General features: G+C 42.6%; 1 protein-coding gene across 1 annotated transcript in view; it reads right to left on the reverse strand.

Moving 5' to 3' along the window:
- The window catches only part of MYO1E (myosin IE), a 203109-nt gene that overhangs the window by 105862 nt on the left and 79486 nt on the right, over window positions 1-17761 (reverse strand). The window contains exons 2-4 of the mRNA XM_024567788.4: window positions 14728-14871; window positions 6695-6784; window positions 3816-3910 (exon numbers count right to left, since the gene is read on the reverse strand). Coding sequence (XP_024423556.2) covers window positions 3816-3910; window positions 6695-6784; window positions 14728-14871 — 329 coding nt within the window. The remainder of the gene's footprint in view (window positions 1-3815; window positions 3911-6694; window positions 6785-14727; window positions 14872-17761) is intronic.

A 17761-nucleotide genomic window follows, 5' to 3' on the forward strand; every position in this document is an offset into this window, starting at 1 on the left:
TCTGATTGGTATCCCTCGGTTAAAATAAAATGGTAGTCATGAGTACAGTGCTTTAATGAGTTCTGTGAGTGATTCTAGCGAATTATTGAAACTGAGAGGGTGGCGGGAACCCCTGAATTTGTAAGTAGCTGGTCAGAACTGAGGGTGGCCTGGGGACCACCCCTCCGCGGTGTCTGAAGCGAGGATAGTCTTGAGGAGGACTGTGCCCTTAACTTGTGACATGTGGCCTGCTCTGGGTAGTTAGCGAAGGGTCCTACACGTGGGCACAGGTCAGTGCATGTGTAGCCTGCAGGGACATACTCAGGGGGCCCCGAGAGTGGGAGAGACATGGGCTGGGCAAGACAGAGGCAGCTTCCAGACTCTGAAGCTCATGCAACAAGACCATTCTCTTCTTTCTCATCTTACTAGACTCTCTAAAGGAAGGAGAGAAGGCCAGGGACTGAAATAGAAAACTCATCTTGTACTCTTGTTCAATTCCAGTTAAGAAAATGTCGCCCTCTCTCACCCCTCTATTGGCCAGTGACCTCACCTGGGGTCAAACGGAAGCATTTCCTGTTAAGCAACCCAACTCACCATTACCCAAGTATTTCTTCCAAAGGGGCTTTACTTGCATGGATATAGTACTTAGATCTAACTTCCAATCTACAGAAAACCCGGTTGAGGGAATTAGTGTAATGAGATCATGAGGAAGCAGCGAGCCGACCGTAACAGGTGTCCACAGGAAAACTGGGTTGGTGTCCTCACCGTTGTCAGCGTCATCATATGAATAAAAAACCCACGGTGGTACCAGGGGAACTGTGGGAGGAAACCCCCAGTCCCTGACTTACATAAGCAAGCAGGAAAGGACATGCTTGCAACAATTAGAGATATTTGAACTTAGATTGCTTATATTTAGATGATATTAAATTTTTATTAATTATTTAGCTGTGATACTGGTCCTGGGACTAAGGAAAAAAGGGTTATTTTGCAGAGATGTGTATGGAAATATTTAGTCTAGGTAAAATATCATGAAGTCTATATTTACCTTGAAATATTTCAGTATTCTTTGTTTTATAGTTTTGAATTTGGAACCATGTAGATATTTCATACAATTATAAAACAAAATTCAATTTAAAAATGTTAAATCCCTAAAATCCAAAATGAAATAAATAAACCTAACTGCAGGTCAAGTTGGAATCTTAATGACACAGAAAATGTAATATTTTGTACATCTTACGGAACAACAAAGAAATTTTAGAATTAATTCAGTATTGCTACTAATAACACTAGTATTGTTATTTTAAATCATTATCAAAATTACCGATTTGCTTTATCCCATTATATATATTTATATGTTTACTTAAAGTATATAGATACATATTTATTTCTACTTTTATATGTACATTTACATTTATACACACACAGTATAAACCAAGTAACTGTGATAATGTCATTAGGAACCAAAATTTTCAGCATTAAGAGAAATGAGATACAAATATAAAAATCAAAGAAGTAAAAATCCTATAATCTTAAAATTAACGGAAAATTATCAGTATGAACTTGTCTTCCATTTTTTCTTTTTTTTCTAAATATTTTATTTATTTATTTTTAGAGAGGGGAAGGGAGGGAGAAAGAGAGGGAGAGAAACATCAATGTGTGGTTGTCTCTCATGTGCCCACTACTGGGGACCTGGCCTGCAACCCAGGCATGTGCCCTGGCTGGGAATCAACCTGCAATGTTTTGATTCACAGGCTCACACTCAGTCCACTGAGCTACACCAGCCAGGGCCATTTTTTTTCTTTAAAAATTCATATTCCTTTGTCCCCTGAAAAGAACTAGTAGCACTGACTAGGTTGGCGGTCTTTCAGTATCATTTCCCATTCAAATGAACTGGAGCCTTTTGGTGAAATGGCTGATTCCAGGGCTTGGCAGAAAATGGACAAGATGAGTTGGGAACATCTCAAACAACAAAACTACCAAAGACTACCGGGGTCCTATCAAAGGGGCAGAGGAGCCAATACAAAGGGCTCTCACTGGTCGCAGTTAGGACCTTTTGAGCCCAAAAGAAAAATTGCAATGTAGTTAAACAGATAAGATATTTAAAACCCACTAGTTTGATATGATACTGAAAATAAACACATATTACTTTGGGAAGTTGCTAGCATCAACTCACTGCTTTGAAAACTGGTCAAAACAACGAATCAAACTTTTTATGTAGTTCTTTCATACGGATCATATTTTCAGTTAACCAAAGAAAAGAATTCCATCTAACAAACATGGAAGAAATAATAGAATTAGGAAATAACTACTTCTCAACCATTGATTAAAGAATGACTGTGAAGTGAGAGTTTGTAATGGACGGACCCGCTGGCAATCTGGACACCACACAAAGACAGACCAGCAGGCGTTATTCACCAATAAAAGCCGTAGGTTCACAGCTCCACTGAGGAAGCATTTTTGCCAAAGCATTGAATCTGCACCTTTTAAATAGAAATATTGATTTACAGTATAATGCCATGGTAAACAGTCAGCTAACCCCGGGCTGCAGACAATTCTGCAGAACGAAAGACCTTATTCTTTAATAAATAAATGCCAAGAAAACAAAAAGAGGATGCTTAAGAGACACAGCAACCAAGGGCAATGTGTAAGCCTTGTTTGAAACCCAAAGAAAAACAAACCAACTATAAAAAAAAATTTACTAGATGACATATGATAGAATTGTACACCTAAAACCGATATAATTTGTATTAACCAATGTCACTTCAATAAAGTCAATTAAAAAAAGGAAAGAAAGAAAAAATCACACACACTCACAACTTACAAAATAGTCATGGAATAGACTGGTAATATTAGATAATGTTAAAAAATTACTCATTTTTTAGGTGTGATATAAATGATGTTTTAGAGGTCCATATAAATTATTGACTAACGAAATGACTTGCTACCTAGGATTTGCTTTAAATGACCAAGTGGAGGCAGGGCAGAAGAATTAGGGAAAGCAGGATGGGCCACATATGAATGAATGTACAAGCTGGATGATAGGCGCACCAGGGCTTCTCATAACACTCTTTTTAATTTCGTCTGTGTCTATAAATGTCCCCAATGAAACATTTTTCAAAAGTGCTTCCGATAACAATTTAAGGAACTAAAAAAGATGAATGCTAATATGACAAAATGTTAACAACTGTCAAGTTCTAAGAGATGGGAATATGGATGCTTACATTTTATTTTCTTTGTTTGAAATGTTCACAAGAGTAAACAAAATTGTAAAAGCTCTTTAACCCAGCAAGGACTCAGAGTTGGGTCAGGTTAAAAGGATTCTGAAAAGTAGCTACAGACATCTAATGCTGGCATTTACAACTGAGGCCCACAGAAAATTAAAAGCAAATGACAAAGTACAGCAGAAAGTTCAAACCTGAACTAAATGATGAGGGAAGGAACAGAGGGACCTAGACAAAAGGACTCTAGCTGACAGAATAGTGGACCTTATGACATAAAGGATCTTCAAATTAGAATAAAGCCACAGTATGATCGCATGGGAGGGGCGGTATTTTACAATTTTTAGCTCGGGGCCCGAGGGTAATCAATAAAAGACCTGGCCGGCATAACGTGCCCTAAAGCCTTAACGCCTTAGGCGACAGGGTATACACAGCAACCCCGTGGAAGCGCAGATGCTTTTATGATTTGGAATTATAACGTAAACCAAGACAAAGCAGACGACAGCATGACTGTGACTCAGATGGATCAGTGGCGATTGCAAAAGCACCGCTTCGCGACAGACTGTCTAACTGCAGCGTGACCTCACATCCTCTGTGCGCACAAGGCCCTTCCCGTACCTGATGATGACACACTGGTTCTCTCTGTCGATGATCATGTTTCTGTACATGTTATCTGCCAGAGCGTAGATGTGCGGCGGGTTTTCATACTGTGCCTAGAAAAGCAAAACAGAACACGAAACCGCGGTCAGGTAGAGCAACACCGGAAATTTCTCTTCCTGGCCTGGGCCTACACCACTGTATAGTTCCAATGCCTATAATTACATCTTGTGGGTTACACAACACGAGAATTCATAAACGTATCCAGGTCGAGAGCAGTTACACCTAACAAACTACACATGGAATCTGGAAGGGCTCTTCTGTAGGTATGCATGTGACGCAGCCCTCAGGCAGGACCCAGGCCTTCCGACACGCCCACACACCCCCCGTGCACCCTAGCACACCTCTGCAGGCGCCACTCCACCGCCACACGTTTCTGAAGACTCTGGGGCGACAGGCCTACTAGCAACCTGCGTCTGACGTGGCTAGAATTCTAAATTCCTACACAATTGTGTTATAAGAGGCAAGTTGGACACACCAATGGATGAAGAGAAAAACTAAAAATTTTCCATTAGAGGGCAAGGGGTGTGGCTCTTTAAAGTGATAAACTGGTTTGCTCAGTTTGTTTCCTCGCAGCAAGAAAAAAAATCCTACCACACCGAGATATCCTCCTGCGTTTTAGTTCCATGGGTTGTCTCAGCTATCGATAAATATCAATTCACCAATAAATTCACTGTGTCAGGACAACTCCAGACCTGATTCCCCCAATTTCTTGGTGGCTACCTCCACCACTCCCCTCAGAAGAAAAACACTGAAGAGAAAAATACTTCATGCGGTGTAAAGCTGAAGCAAGGACACTCCGTAAATCTCAGGCTATCTAACATTAAAAAAGTAAAAACAAAACCAGACCCAGAGTGAGAAGAAGATAATGCCAATGCTGCAAATGTCACAGAGTAACTGGGATGCTGGATGGGGAAGCAATCTGAAAAGGCAGAGTATTATGCAAAGGTACAGCATCGTTTACTAATCCAACTTTGGCTCTTACTGTACTACGACTTACCTGTATTATAGAAAGAGGGGCCTGGCCCAGAAACTGCCATTCGTTGCAGTCTCTGGCAGATCAGGATTGGGTGACGAGAGGGGGTGAAAGAGGGTGTTTGGATGCCTGCACACATGTTAAGAATCCGTGTATCCAGTGTTCACGCGCCCCCTCGGGTTGTGAGCAGGAGGCTCACAAGGGGAACTGCTCAGTGAGGGCCAGAGGCTATTCCTGGGACGTGGAGATGAAACAACTCCAAACGGAAACAAGAATACACCCCTACCTTCACCTTACGGTCAGAGGGGATACATGGATGGGCCTCAGGATGTAGTTTTAAAATGGCCTCCAAGCCTAAATTGCTTATGCAGGGTTACTTTTAATATCTCCTTGAAGACAGGGAAATAGACTACAAGAAAGAAAAGAGGATGGAAAACAGAAGGAAATGAAGTAGAGAGAAAGCTGTGGACATGGAGGGAAAGGTGTGGGCACGTCACTACCCAATACGGCTTTAAAGCTGATTAGTTAGTTATACCTGACCTTTGATTGTCTTTTAAGTTGATTTCCAGTCTATGGTCTCACAGAACCTCTCAGCTATGCGAGAATTATAGGATAGGCATTTCCGTTACCTGATTCTTCCCTCCCCTGAAGCCCCCGAAATTCATTGGGACCTGACTTCAGCTCCACCACTCAGTAGATTTGAGTATTTTACCTCTCTGTGCCTCAGTTTCCTCATCTGTGAAACAGGGGCAGAGAGGAATACACAGCCAGCACCCAGAGCTGTTTTATTATTGTCACAAGTGTAACATAGCACCTGGCACTGTTACCATGAGTTAAAAATAAATACATATTTTTAAAATTCTAGGGCATTTCTTTAAAGAAAACTCTTCAAAAGATGAATGGACTAACAGGGATTCATGTAGTGACACTTTTCAGAGAACTGGAAAGAAACCACACGAACCACAGCACGGCATCGGCCCTGCCTCGGCCGTCACTGACAATGCCGCGCCAGCCCTGCGCCTGCTGCCCCCCGGGCCACGCGCAGGGCCAGGGCAGGGCCGGGGCTCTGCTGACAGTGTTCCCCTTGTGCTGGGCTCCCATAAAGGCAGCATTATCAAAGGTCTTTCGCGTGGCAGCCTCCTTCGGCTCTAGCGACCAGCACCATTCATCTGGCAACAATGGGGTGGGCTCTTGCTCTGGGTAAATTGCCTTCCACTTCAACTGATGAATTTGTGTGGGCTCTCTTTTGTTTGTTTTCCAGGGGTCAGGATTAATGAATGCTCTTGTGCTTCTGCTGCAAAGAAAAGAGCAAAGGGAAAAAGAGGCAGAGATGGGGAGGCCTGGGGAAGTGATGAACCACGTAATGAAACATTAATTAGGATTACAGTTTCTGTTTTTACCACACAACTGAAATGGCTAAGGAGCTGGGTCTGCATTAGGGACCAGGGTCACATTAATAAATGAAATAATGAAAGACTTCTTTTTCATGTTCCAGGCACAGCCACCGCTTAAGCAAGGTTCTGATTCAGACAGAGTGGTTTCCACTGCCCAGTGTAGTTTTTACCCGTTACTGATGTTTCAGTCCTTAGAATTTTGTGGCAAGTGTGGATGGGGGAACTGTAGGATTTACACCCTTTTTAACTAATTTTGTATATAATGGTCCAATGTTAAATAGTCCTATGCTTTTTTGAGCTGCACTTGAAAGAGCAGCACATCATTAAAAACCAACACCGACACCTACTTAAGCTTCCCCAGTAATAATTCATAATAAGGAAATGCAAGTGTATTGACAATATCAAGAAAAACTACCCATGCACCAAAGAAGCCAAAAACACTACAGGAATTTGTGTGGCATGTAACTTACCGCTCCTTGGTACATTTCAATTTCCTTATCCCCAAAATATGGCATCTGCTTAAAAGGGTTGACGGAGATTAATACAGATCCAATATATGTCTGAATTTAAATCCAGTTAAGGTCCATCGTTAATCTTCATAGCTACACATTTTCTTAAATTAAGTAACCAGATGTTATTAAAAATTCATAATGATTGGCGAAAGCTCGTACTTGTTTTCTAAAAGATTGCAAATAAAGACAAAGGCAACTACCAACTAGCTCAGGTTTTGTTCTCCTCTAGGAAGAGTAATGGACTTCATTACCAAGGTGCTACAAAAAGAAATGACTGTTTTAAAGGAACTGAAGCTTATTATTTTAAGGCTGGTGACAGGTACAGCTAGGGGAAAAAAAGAGAACAAAACAGAGATGACCAAGGAGTGAAGAGCAGTTACCATTCTTCTCAAATGATATTATTTGTGCCTTGGAGCTTTCTTATCTCAGGTTTACTAAGGGCATTCATTTACCCATTTAACAAAGAGAGGGATACAAGATGAATTTAACAGCCTTGCTCTTTAGGGAACTAAGTTGTACCTATATCATTCAGAGCAGAAAATCACAAACCCATACAGGTCAGGGTTAGTGGAAGGCGTCATTTCTGCATTGGGAACCCAGGAAGGCCTCTCGGAAGAGAGTGTGTGTATACTGAGTCTTCACCATTTTATACGCCAAATAAACCTAGCATTATTATAACATAGAAGTATTTCCATTTATTCATTCAACAATCATCGCTTCTCGGCCTTTTGGCTAAGATCAAGTGTATTCATTCAACAATCAACTAGTTTGAATGGGGTGTCTATGACATGCCACGGACTGGGCTAGATGCTGGGGATACAGCAGTGAACAAAATAGATACATGGGAAAAACTTCATCTTCATGGAAGAAAAATCACAAAAACCAAAGAAAATGATAAAAAAAACTAAACGACACATATACTCAAAATTGTTTTTCTTTTCATCAATAATTCCAAAATGTTTAGAAAATCTGCAGTTGCAGATGTCGCGCTATGGGATTTCCTCCCCCAAGGAGACATTCATGTATTTACACGTCAGGACCTGGTGTCAAGAGCAGAGCAGAGCGCTGGGTCCGGTCAGACTGCCCCGTGCCCAAGCCCAGTTCTTCTCTGACCTTGGGCAAGTCATGTCTGTAAGCGGTGGTTAATGGGCGATGAAATAGGGCCTACTCGATGGGGTTTTATAAGAATCCAATGAAATAAACAGTATAAACGTTTAGCAAAGTGCTGGCATGCAGCAGATGAAATTTCCTTAATTCATGTCCTTCGAGATGCACGTTTTGTCCCATGTTAATGTCTCCGAGATGCAGCTTTGGTACTATTACTAAACACAAATCAGCCAAGTGCTAGATAAATCACATAATATTTAAAAATTAATATTTGTACACAAAGGCAAGAATGTGGACTGATTCTGCTGGTGTTGCTGCCTTTTTCACTGACCAGAAAGACCTCAGACTTGACAGGGTTGAAGCTAAAATGACAGTAAAGAAGTTGGGGTAGTTCTAAGAGCGTACCAGATGTACCCGGTGTTGGTATGGGGGCAGTCCACGGCACTACGAGAAAATGTGAGTGAGACAGTGAATCGTAACTGAAAATCGCAAGAGTCACAGAAGAAGGGACAAGAGCAAATAAATTCCAAGTGGCAAAGTTAGATGAAGCCACCAATAGATTAATGGCCTACTTTTGGGGGGGGCAAAATTTAGCACAGATAAATTTATTATTAAATGTCTATAATGCTGTAGACTAAATGTTGACAATAACCCTGATCAAACACATGCTGTCCACGTGGTACCATTCTAAGCTAATCCTAATCACAGTCCTGTTGCTATTTTAATCCTATTTTACTGTGAAGAAACTGAGGCACAGACAGATTTTAAAACTTGCTAAAAGGCCCAACTAGTAAGTGGCAAAGCTATGATTCAAACCCAAGCAGTTTGGTTCTAGAGTCCACACTCTTTATTTTTAAACCTCACCTGAGGATATGTTTATTGACTTGAGAGAGAGGAAGAGACATCGATTGGACATTGACTGGTTGCCTCCAGTAGGTGTCCCAACCGGGGATTGAACCCACAACCTAGGTATGTGCCCTGACCAGGACTCGAACTCCCAACCTTTTCGGTGTAAGGGCAACACTCCAACCAACTAAGCAACCCAGCCTGGGTTAGAGTCCATACTCTTAATCAACAATCAATCAATTGTTTTTCTGAGATTAGCAGGTTATGACTCTATTGTCGTTATTAGTGGTAGAGTTGCCAGATTTAGCAAATAAAATAAAAGATGCCCAGCCCTGGCTGGTGTCACTCAGTGGACTAAGTGCCAGCCTGCAAACCAAAGGGTTGTTGGTTGGATTCCTAGTCAGGGCACATGCCTGGGTTGTGGGCCAGGTCCCCAGTAGGGGGTGCTCAAGGCGAGTGGCAACCACAATGTGAAAGGCTACCACACAATGACGTCTCTCTCCCTCTCTTTCTCCTTCCCTTCCCCTCTCTCTAAAAATGAATAAATGATATCTTAAAAAAAATACCCAGTCAAATTTGAAGTTCAGATAAACAATAAATAATTTACGCATGTATATCCCAAGTAAGTATGCTCCAAGAAATATTTGGGACATACTTGTACTAAAAAGTTACTTGTTATCTACCTGAAATTCAAATTTAGCCAGGAGCCCTGTATTTTACTGGCAATCCTAAATTGGTAGCACAAGGATGTCACAAAGGACTGAGAGGTGTTCGATTAGAGCTCTATGGTCTTGTAAAAGAGATTCCGTGATTCTTTGAGTACTCAAACCTCTATCTCCCTTAGTAGATTTTTTTCCCCCGAGTATCTGGACCACATGATAGGGACCAAATCAAAACTGAATAAATAAATAAAGTTTGGCCTGAATTCTGATTCTCATGCTAAACAAATACAGTAGTTCTTACGGTAAACCCAGTTTTCAAGAAATAGAGCCCTGTATGCCTACCCCCGCTTCAGAACAAGAGGATGTCTGTCTGCACTTATCTCTGGGTAAAAACAAACGTGGGCAATACATTTCCACGGAGGAGGGGGGCTGTTCCCTTAGTTGGAAAGGGAGTGCTGTGACTGCCACCTGTCCTGGACAAATGGCCACTGCACAGAGAGAAAGAGCTGCCTGCGGACAAACGCCAGAGGAACCCCCTCCTCAGCAACCCCCTCCTACCCACCAGGCCCTTGGTTACCAAATGAATATGGATCCGATTGCCTAAGAGCTCTTACGGGAGCCAGCGTTTTTTCACTATTAATAATTTGTTATGTAAAAGTTTGTGAAGTCTTGGCTTTCCATCACTAGTCTATACGCATTCTAGTGAGGGCCCAGGAAGGGGACAGAAAAAAACTTCAGACTATCCTAGGCCAGTCTTGAACCTAGGACTGTGGGCGAAGGAGGGAAAACTACCGCTGTTCCCTGAATCTCCCAGTTGGGCTCTCAAGGGCCATATTATTTGGGAGGATCCCTGGAAGAAAAAGTTTGGTTTGAAATGGAAGAATTGAGACAAGAGAGTTTAATTTAGATTTAAAGGAAACAAACATATATTTAGCTAGTGAGAGATTGTTCCTCTCACTGCCCGCCTTTTTTTCCACCCGGCTGGGTCTGCAGAGACAACAGCTACCTTCCTGAGAGCAGAGGCCTCCCACTGGGTGGGGTCCCATCTCCAGAACTCAGAAAGCTCACTCCTACTCCCTACTACATAATTCAGGTGTGTCTTTGGAAAAGCTCTTCTCAGCATTGTCTCTACCCACATAACCTTTGGCTATGAAGATGTGGCCCAAGGTTAATTTTGAAAATAGATGGAGCTACAAGGCTATGATACAAAACAAAACAAAACAGAAAAGCCCAGCAAAAAATATAAATGCCATCTTATCTAATAGAATTTGCAAAACAGGAGGGACCCAACACATCTTGGTTCCCAAATGCTTGCTGTGAATCTTTGAGTTTCCATTGACTGCAGCAAGAATGACAAGAAGAGAAACAATGTGCAGCACTTTTCATAGAGCTTAATCTATGCATTAAAAAAGGCTGTCCTTTATTCTTAGATGATTTCCTCCCTAGTTGGGGGGTGTTAAACTATTCTTTCTTTTAAGAAATGTGTGGCAGTGCAGCTTCTTTATTTAAAATTTTTTTTTAGTGATTTGTGAGAGAGAAACATCAATTTGTTGTTCCACTTACTTATGCATTCACTGGTTGATTCCTGTATGTGCTCTGACCAGGAATCGAACCCCAACCATGGTGTATGTACCATGTCGGTGCTCTAACCAGCTGAGCTAACTGGCCAGGGCTTGCAAGTTTGTTTTTTAATGGCCTTATGAGACAAAGATAAAAATTTAATGTAAAGAAAAATTTCAATAACTAATGAATTCCCCCAAACCACCCACACTGACCTAATCAGCTTCCCTGTTTTTATCACTGAGGTGGGGCAGGGAGCTGACGTGACTCGTGGAAGACCTGTGGAGAATGGTCAAGCTGGAACTTGAGCCCGTGGCTCCAGCCACCAGACCAAGCTTCACCTCACTGCAGCCCCTCAACAAACTGACTGCCAAGGGCCAAACCTCACGGGGAACAACTGCACTGCCTTCAGCTCTGGTTGGTCTGGCACAAAAGTCTCAACCCCTCATCCAGGGGCTGAAGTTGCCTAATGCTCTTGAGTGTGGTCTTTGAGTAAAAACACGTTTGGAGAGGGCTGGGCCAAATGGGCACAGAGTGCTTTTACACAAGAACTACTTGGTCAGCCAAGTGGCTCTAAAGATGTCTCACCAGGCATAAGAGCAAATACTGCGATGTCTTCCTCATATATTCTCGAGTACAATTCATTGTAAGGAGTGTGGCAACGTTCAGGAAAAATGGATGGTAAATTAAACCTTCCTTGTCTTAGGATAAATAGCTGAAAAAACACGGGTTTTTATTGGTAAATGACATTAGCATTTTCTAAGTAGATGTTCTAATGCAGAGCAGAGAAATGTACATCAGCTTGAATGCATTAACAATTGATTGTTCCAAATACATTGTCTTGTATTGACCTTCAATATAAGATGTAGAAGAGGTGAAATGAGCAATTTTATAAATTAATGTGAAATTGAATCTCTCCTTGCCTTACTCATTAAGCTTAGGAGAGAGGGGGGGAACCCCCTCTTATTTAAAATAATGCATTAAACTGATTTAAAAAAAGGGCTTTTATCACTTATCAGAGATTTGCCGCTCCACCCTTGGTATTATTTCATAAACATCCAACAGACCCATAAGCTTCCCTAGAGCTGAAAGCTGCCTGTGCTATTGACAGAAAGCACATTGATGCTGAGTTTCTCCTTTATTGAGTGGACAGAGATTTCTAAAACACGAAGTCATTAGTGGTCAGCTAACTCATTTCCTTGGTAGAATACACGATTAGTCAGTCATTGATTCAAAGGCATTAATTCAGAGGCTCATAATCAGCCCCCTCTTTGTGAGTCATTTAAAAATTCTGCCATCTGAATATAAAAAGCAAGTTTTGATAGTCAACAAATTTCAATGAACACGTAATACAATGCACCATGCCAAGAATTATGCAGGAAACTAAAATACACGATGCAAGAGAATCTCATTTTTGTTAAAATTAACAAGAAAGCACATATTATATGCATGTCTATATGTGGATAAATTGAAAAATATACAGCAAGAGGTTATATGGGAACTAATCCTACTCATATATGGTGGGATTCTAGGTGATTTTAGTGTTCTCCTTGGTGCTTGACTGATTTTACAAATCATGTTAAATAAGAATGTATTGTTTTAAAGGGTTTTTTAAATGTTGTTTTTTAAAAGAAGACATACTAGACACAGTCCTTGTCCTCCAGGAATCTCTGGTGTTTGGGGGTTAATGATCTTTGTGGGAAGAAATGAGTATGTCTAGGCTGGCTGCTGATAACCGCTGACGTCACACTTTTCTTTTCTTACCCCAGCTTATCCAAACCCGTGTTTCTATGTAAATAATGTAATAAGCTGAGCCTGCATTCTACGAACATTCCAATAAATAATTTGTTCAACCACATACAGGGGAAGTTAGCCTTTTATGGTATTGTCAATAAGCCAATGCTCCATTTAAAAGTTTCCAGGATTAAAAACACTTTTGAATTTCCAATCAGCATCTTTACAATTGAATTTTTGAAATGTAATTCAGAAATATAGAAATAGGGGAGGGACTTGCACACTTACCTTAATGTATGATAATAGTAACTGAGGCCGATTGTGTACTTACTGCACTCACTATTTCATGTGCCCTGCAACGGCCTTGGCGGGAGACTGTACTGACACTCGCGTTTTACAGGTGAGGAAATCAAGGCACACAGATCACAGAATTTCCAAAGGTCAGCAGCCCACGCAGAATAAGGTTCAAAATAAGGTGGCTCAGGCCCACTTCCCACACCCAGCTGTTTCTCTGTCATCTGCCAGTTTCTATATGCCATGGGTCTCACACACGACAGTGATTTAAGTGTTCTCATGGTGATAAGCCCAGATAAAGTGAGCGTATTTCCGTTTTTTTCACCAAATAGAATGGAATCTTACAGCTGAATACAGCTGCTTTCACAACTAAGTTAAAGGAAGTTCTGCCCAGGTATCTAGGAGTTAGCCAAGACTTTTTTCTGTAAAGGGCCAGAAAAGTAATTATTTTAGGTTTTGTGGGTCGTCTGGTCTGTTGCAACCACCCAGCTCTGCCGCTGCAGTGTGAGAGCAGCCACAGACGGGAACAAAACGACTGAGCATAAAACTTTGGGTACAAAGTGGGCGGTGAGCAGGGTTTTGTCTGCAGGCCTCGGGCTGGCACCCCTGATCAATATGGCAAATAAATCCAAATCTAGCTGCTAACACTCAAAAGCAGGGCCTTACGGGTTTTACTCCCCAGATGTTCGGTAAAAACCTGCGGGGGTAAATAGGAAACACCCCAGGATCAGAACTGTCCAAGTGCCTTGGACCTGCGTATTGTTCCATTAACGCCTGGTGGGCTGAACGCTCCTAATGACGAGATAGGCAGTCCCTGAAAAAGCACGGTGACGGAGGTACGGGTGCTTTTAACTAGAAGTCAAATTAGCAGTGCGGACAACAAACAGAAGCTACTGATGTGAAAACTGTTCCCCCCATGCCTGGGGGTTAAAATCTGAAATGCACATTACGAGGGTTGCAAATCTCCACCTGTGATGGCCCTCCACAACACCATACCTTCAGAAGTCACCAGGAGTACCAAAGTCAAACTGGCCGGTACCACTACACAGGTTTCACACAAATCTTCACGTGTCTGTAAGCAACTCTGTAATAATTCCATGAGTAAATCTTTACCTAGTTGCACCAGACAACTAACTCCTGAATCCTGCAGAACTTCACTATCACGGTTCTCTTTATAATGACGTCAACACGCATTTGAATCAAATTTCCATTCTGAATTTTTAAAAGTCCTATAAAAAATGGCTTCTGGCATGCTAAAATTGAAAGACAAAGGACAGCTCGAGAACATCAGGCATTTTCAATAAGTGATCTTCACTTCTCACGCTTCCTTTAGGAAACATAAGCATGCAGAAAACCTGACAAAACTGCACAAAAGTTTGCATGAGGCGATCTTTCTTAAACCTTTTAAATCTGATGCTAATTGCTTTGCAATTAGGCAGCGCTATCGACAGAACTCTGCAGATCAGGACTTGCTCTAGGACCAGTGGAGCTGCTAGGCGCCACGTGCGTAGCTGGAGGACGTCGAAGGTGCAGTGCTGCGGATTAAAATAGATGGATACTGGCAGCATCTCGATTATGGGAAGTGCCAGGGAAATGATTTAGCATCGTCTTTGCCCTTCCCACAGCCTGACCCGAGGGCCAAAAACGTCCACAACCACGTTCTGAAAGGGCGAAAGTGACCTGAGCAAAAGCGTTCGGACGGATCTTCTTCCCCAGGAATACAGCCCCGTTTTCCTGTGGACACTGCCATCTCATTTAGCAATGTCCAAAGGAACCAACAAAGGATACAAAAATGTAGTCATCCATGTATCTCTTCTTTAGATTCTCCACGATGGCATTCTCGGTGATCTTGGAGAGAAGGACCATGTCGTCCACGCCACTGTGCTTGACATTGTGGCTCTGCCAGTGGTACCGGTAGGCGCCTTTGCTTCCCTGCAAATGGAAAACACGCAATTATTAGGATAGTTTACTCTCTCCTAGAGTTAAAAAAAAATGCCACTCATTTCCCAAATATTCCTCATATCAAATGCAGCAGAGCAGTGTGAACCAAGATTTTGCTATCGATAGACCTGGATTCAAGTTTCAGCTTGAATTCAAGTTCACGGTCGAAGTGAAGTGGGAAAAAGTTAGCTCACTGTGCCACTGCAGCTTCTCTTTTCTCACTTGAAAAAGGGGAGAAGTAAGTCCCACTTTGGAAGTTGCTATAGGGATTACATATGTAAAGCGCTGAGCAGGGTCTGGAATACAGCACAATAAATGGTCAAAGGTCTCCAATAATTCCTTCAACCCTATCATTTTATAATATTTATCAACGAACATAAGCAGTGAAATAGAAACTCTCTAGATTTGTTTTGCAAATTATATGGCAGAACTGGAAAAGAAGTGGAAAAAATATGCACCACACAATGACTAGGCCACATCACCATCATTTTTCCTTTCTAAACTTATCACTTGTCAATGGAACACTGGCCTGCCCCATTCAAACGACGAGCTGCACTTTGATGACACACCACTGGTATATTAACGAGGAAAGGGACAGGAGCCTGAACATGACCACAGAACCTGCTACGGGCAGGAGGACGTCATCTGGCCCCATGGCCTCCTGGGACCGATCAAGCTGTGGCCTTGGTCTGCTTATTGAAGTTACAACTTAACACCAGGAGTGGCTTCTGAACACCCACCCTGTGGCCTGCAGGGGTGTCTGTAACTTGGCATTTCTACAGTGGAAGCCCCTGCAGGTGCAGCTGTCTGCTGAGTCCTGGGATCGGGGGAGGATGGGAACACCACGGTGGCTGCACTTGGAGAGTTCACCATTCACTGAAGGACACCCAGCTATCGACAGATGTGATTCATGCATCAGCAAAGGTCAAACATAAACACGTGTGAAATGGGGGTTCCGGCAGCAGAGGAGACCCCTCGATCCTGGGAGAGACAGGAAAGACTTCCTGCAGACAGTGCCATTTGGTGTGGAGCCAGAACACTCCTAATTTTCCAGAAGAGTAGAGGAGGAAGAGTATTCTTTCTAATGTACACTCACGGGGGCCAAAAAAGCTGACACATGAAATAATGGCAACTAACACATGACTAGGTATGGGAGGACTCTCCCTTCCCTTCACACCCGTCACGAATCCTATGGGACAGGACACACAGCCAGGACTCAGCTTTGGCCCTGTCTTGGGACTTCACTTTTTGGGGGAGTTTGGACAAAGGAGAGAAAAATTCTGAATAAGGGTATCTAGAGAGGCTGCCTGATCAGTGTCAAAAGCAGAATGACAAAAGGTGATAGGAGGCTCTTCGAGAGAGGGGGAGGTGAAAGGAAGCCAGATGGATGCCATTTTAAATTTCACTTTTTAAAATTGTTTTCTTTTCTGGAGGCATGGTCCTTTAATAAAAGCATATTCTAAGAGGCTCTGGGAAAAGCAATTTTAAAAGACCAGCCCGGAAGGGCCCCCCCAGGAAAAGCATACCAGTGCCATGGCTCAGGCTCCAGGAGAGGCTCTGGAAGGCTTGCCACCCATGCTGCCTCGCAAAGGGAAGCTGTTTATGTGATATATTTGGTTTTCTCAGAACAACATGTAGCATCAGTTCTACAAAATTACCTCAGACCTCACCACTCCTTCCTCTTGTGGCAAAGCAGAAAGAGAAAAAGCACTGGCCACAGCGTGACTCACTGGATCTCCATGGTTTCCCTCCAACCAGATAAAGATGCCCATTGATGCCTCCCTCCTCTCCTCCTTGTTTATTCTTTCTGGGCGCCCGGAAAAACTACTCTGCGGAGAAAACTAAGGTCCCAGAGTAACTAACCAGGAGACGTGTTTGTATATTTCTTTTAACCCCAATAAATACCCACCTACTTACAAGAGGCAAAAAATGTTACTTTTTCTTTGGGTGATGTGAGCACAGTCGATCAAAGCAGAAGGACTATTACTAAGCTGTTGTTTAACTTCTGCAAAGGGTGAGACGTTGGGGGGCTCTGTGTCTCAGTGCATGTGGTTGTGCTGACCCATAAAACCACCTTCTCAAGGTGACCTGGTCTTCCCTCTGCATCCCTGGAGAGGGACACACTCTGTCCCCCTTCAGAGGCGGTGCCGTCCTCTTCTAGCGGCAGTTATGCCCAGTCAACAGAGCTCCTGGTGGAGTGTGTGAGCCTCACGGCCCCAAATGCCCCTCGGCACTGCAGAGTCCCACCCCTGGGTCTCCAGACCTCCCTCTACAAGACGGTAAGGAACAAACAGTGTGACTCAACAGTCACTATAAGCCAGGCAACGAGCCATCTGATTTGTGGTGGTTGCCCCCTTTACTGTTCCAAACCACCACTTGAGGAGAGGGGTTTACATTCCCATGCTACAGCAGAAGGAAACAGACTTCCCAACTAGTCAAGTAGCAAAGGCAAGGCATGAACCGAAGTCTATAGGATTGTGAACTCATCCAAACAGCATGGTTTCTCCACGCTTTCCCCTTGTGACTTATTGAATATCTCCATACCTGTTAAGCATAGTAAGATGGCAATAGAATGATAGACTGATTCCAAAACATCATTAAAAATTCATATATTCTTTGTTAGCAACCCACCTTCTCTTAGCATCAAAGATGAAAACACTGGAGTTATTTTTTATTTGACGCATTTTCTATGTCCAATTGGTCAGAAATCTTAATCTCTCCCTCTCCCCTACTCCCTTCCTTCATCTCTCTCCTGCCTTCTCCCAGGCAACTAGGGAACTCATTCAACCTTCACAACCACTCCCCATACTATGTATTATTGTCTCTATTTTAATGATGAAAAAACTGCCCAAGGTGTTCCAATTGCAACCTCTCTCTTTAT

Source organism: Desmodus rotundus, chromosome 7 (assembly GCF_022682495.2).
Source record: "Desmodus rotundus isolate HL8 chromosome 7, HLdesRot8A.1, whole genome shotgun sequence".
Taxonomy (NCBI): Eukaryota; Metazoa; Chordata; class Mammalia; order Chiroptera; family Phyllostomidae; genus Desmodus; species Desmodus rotundus.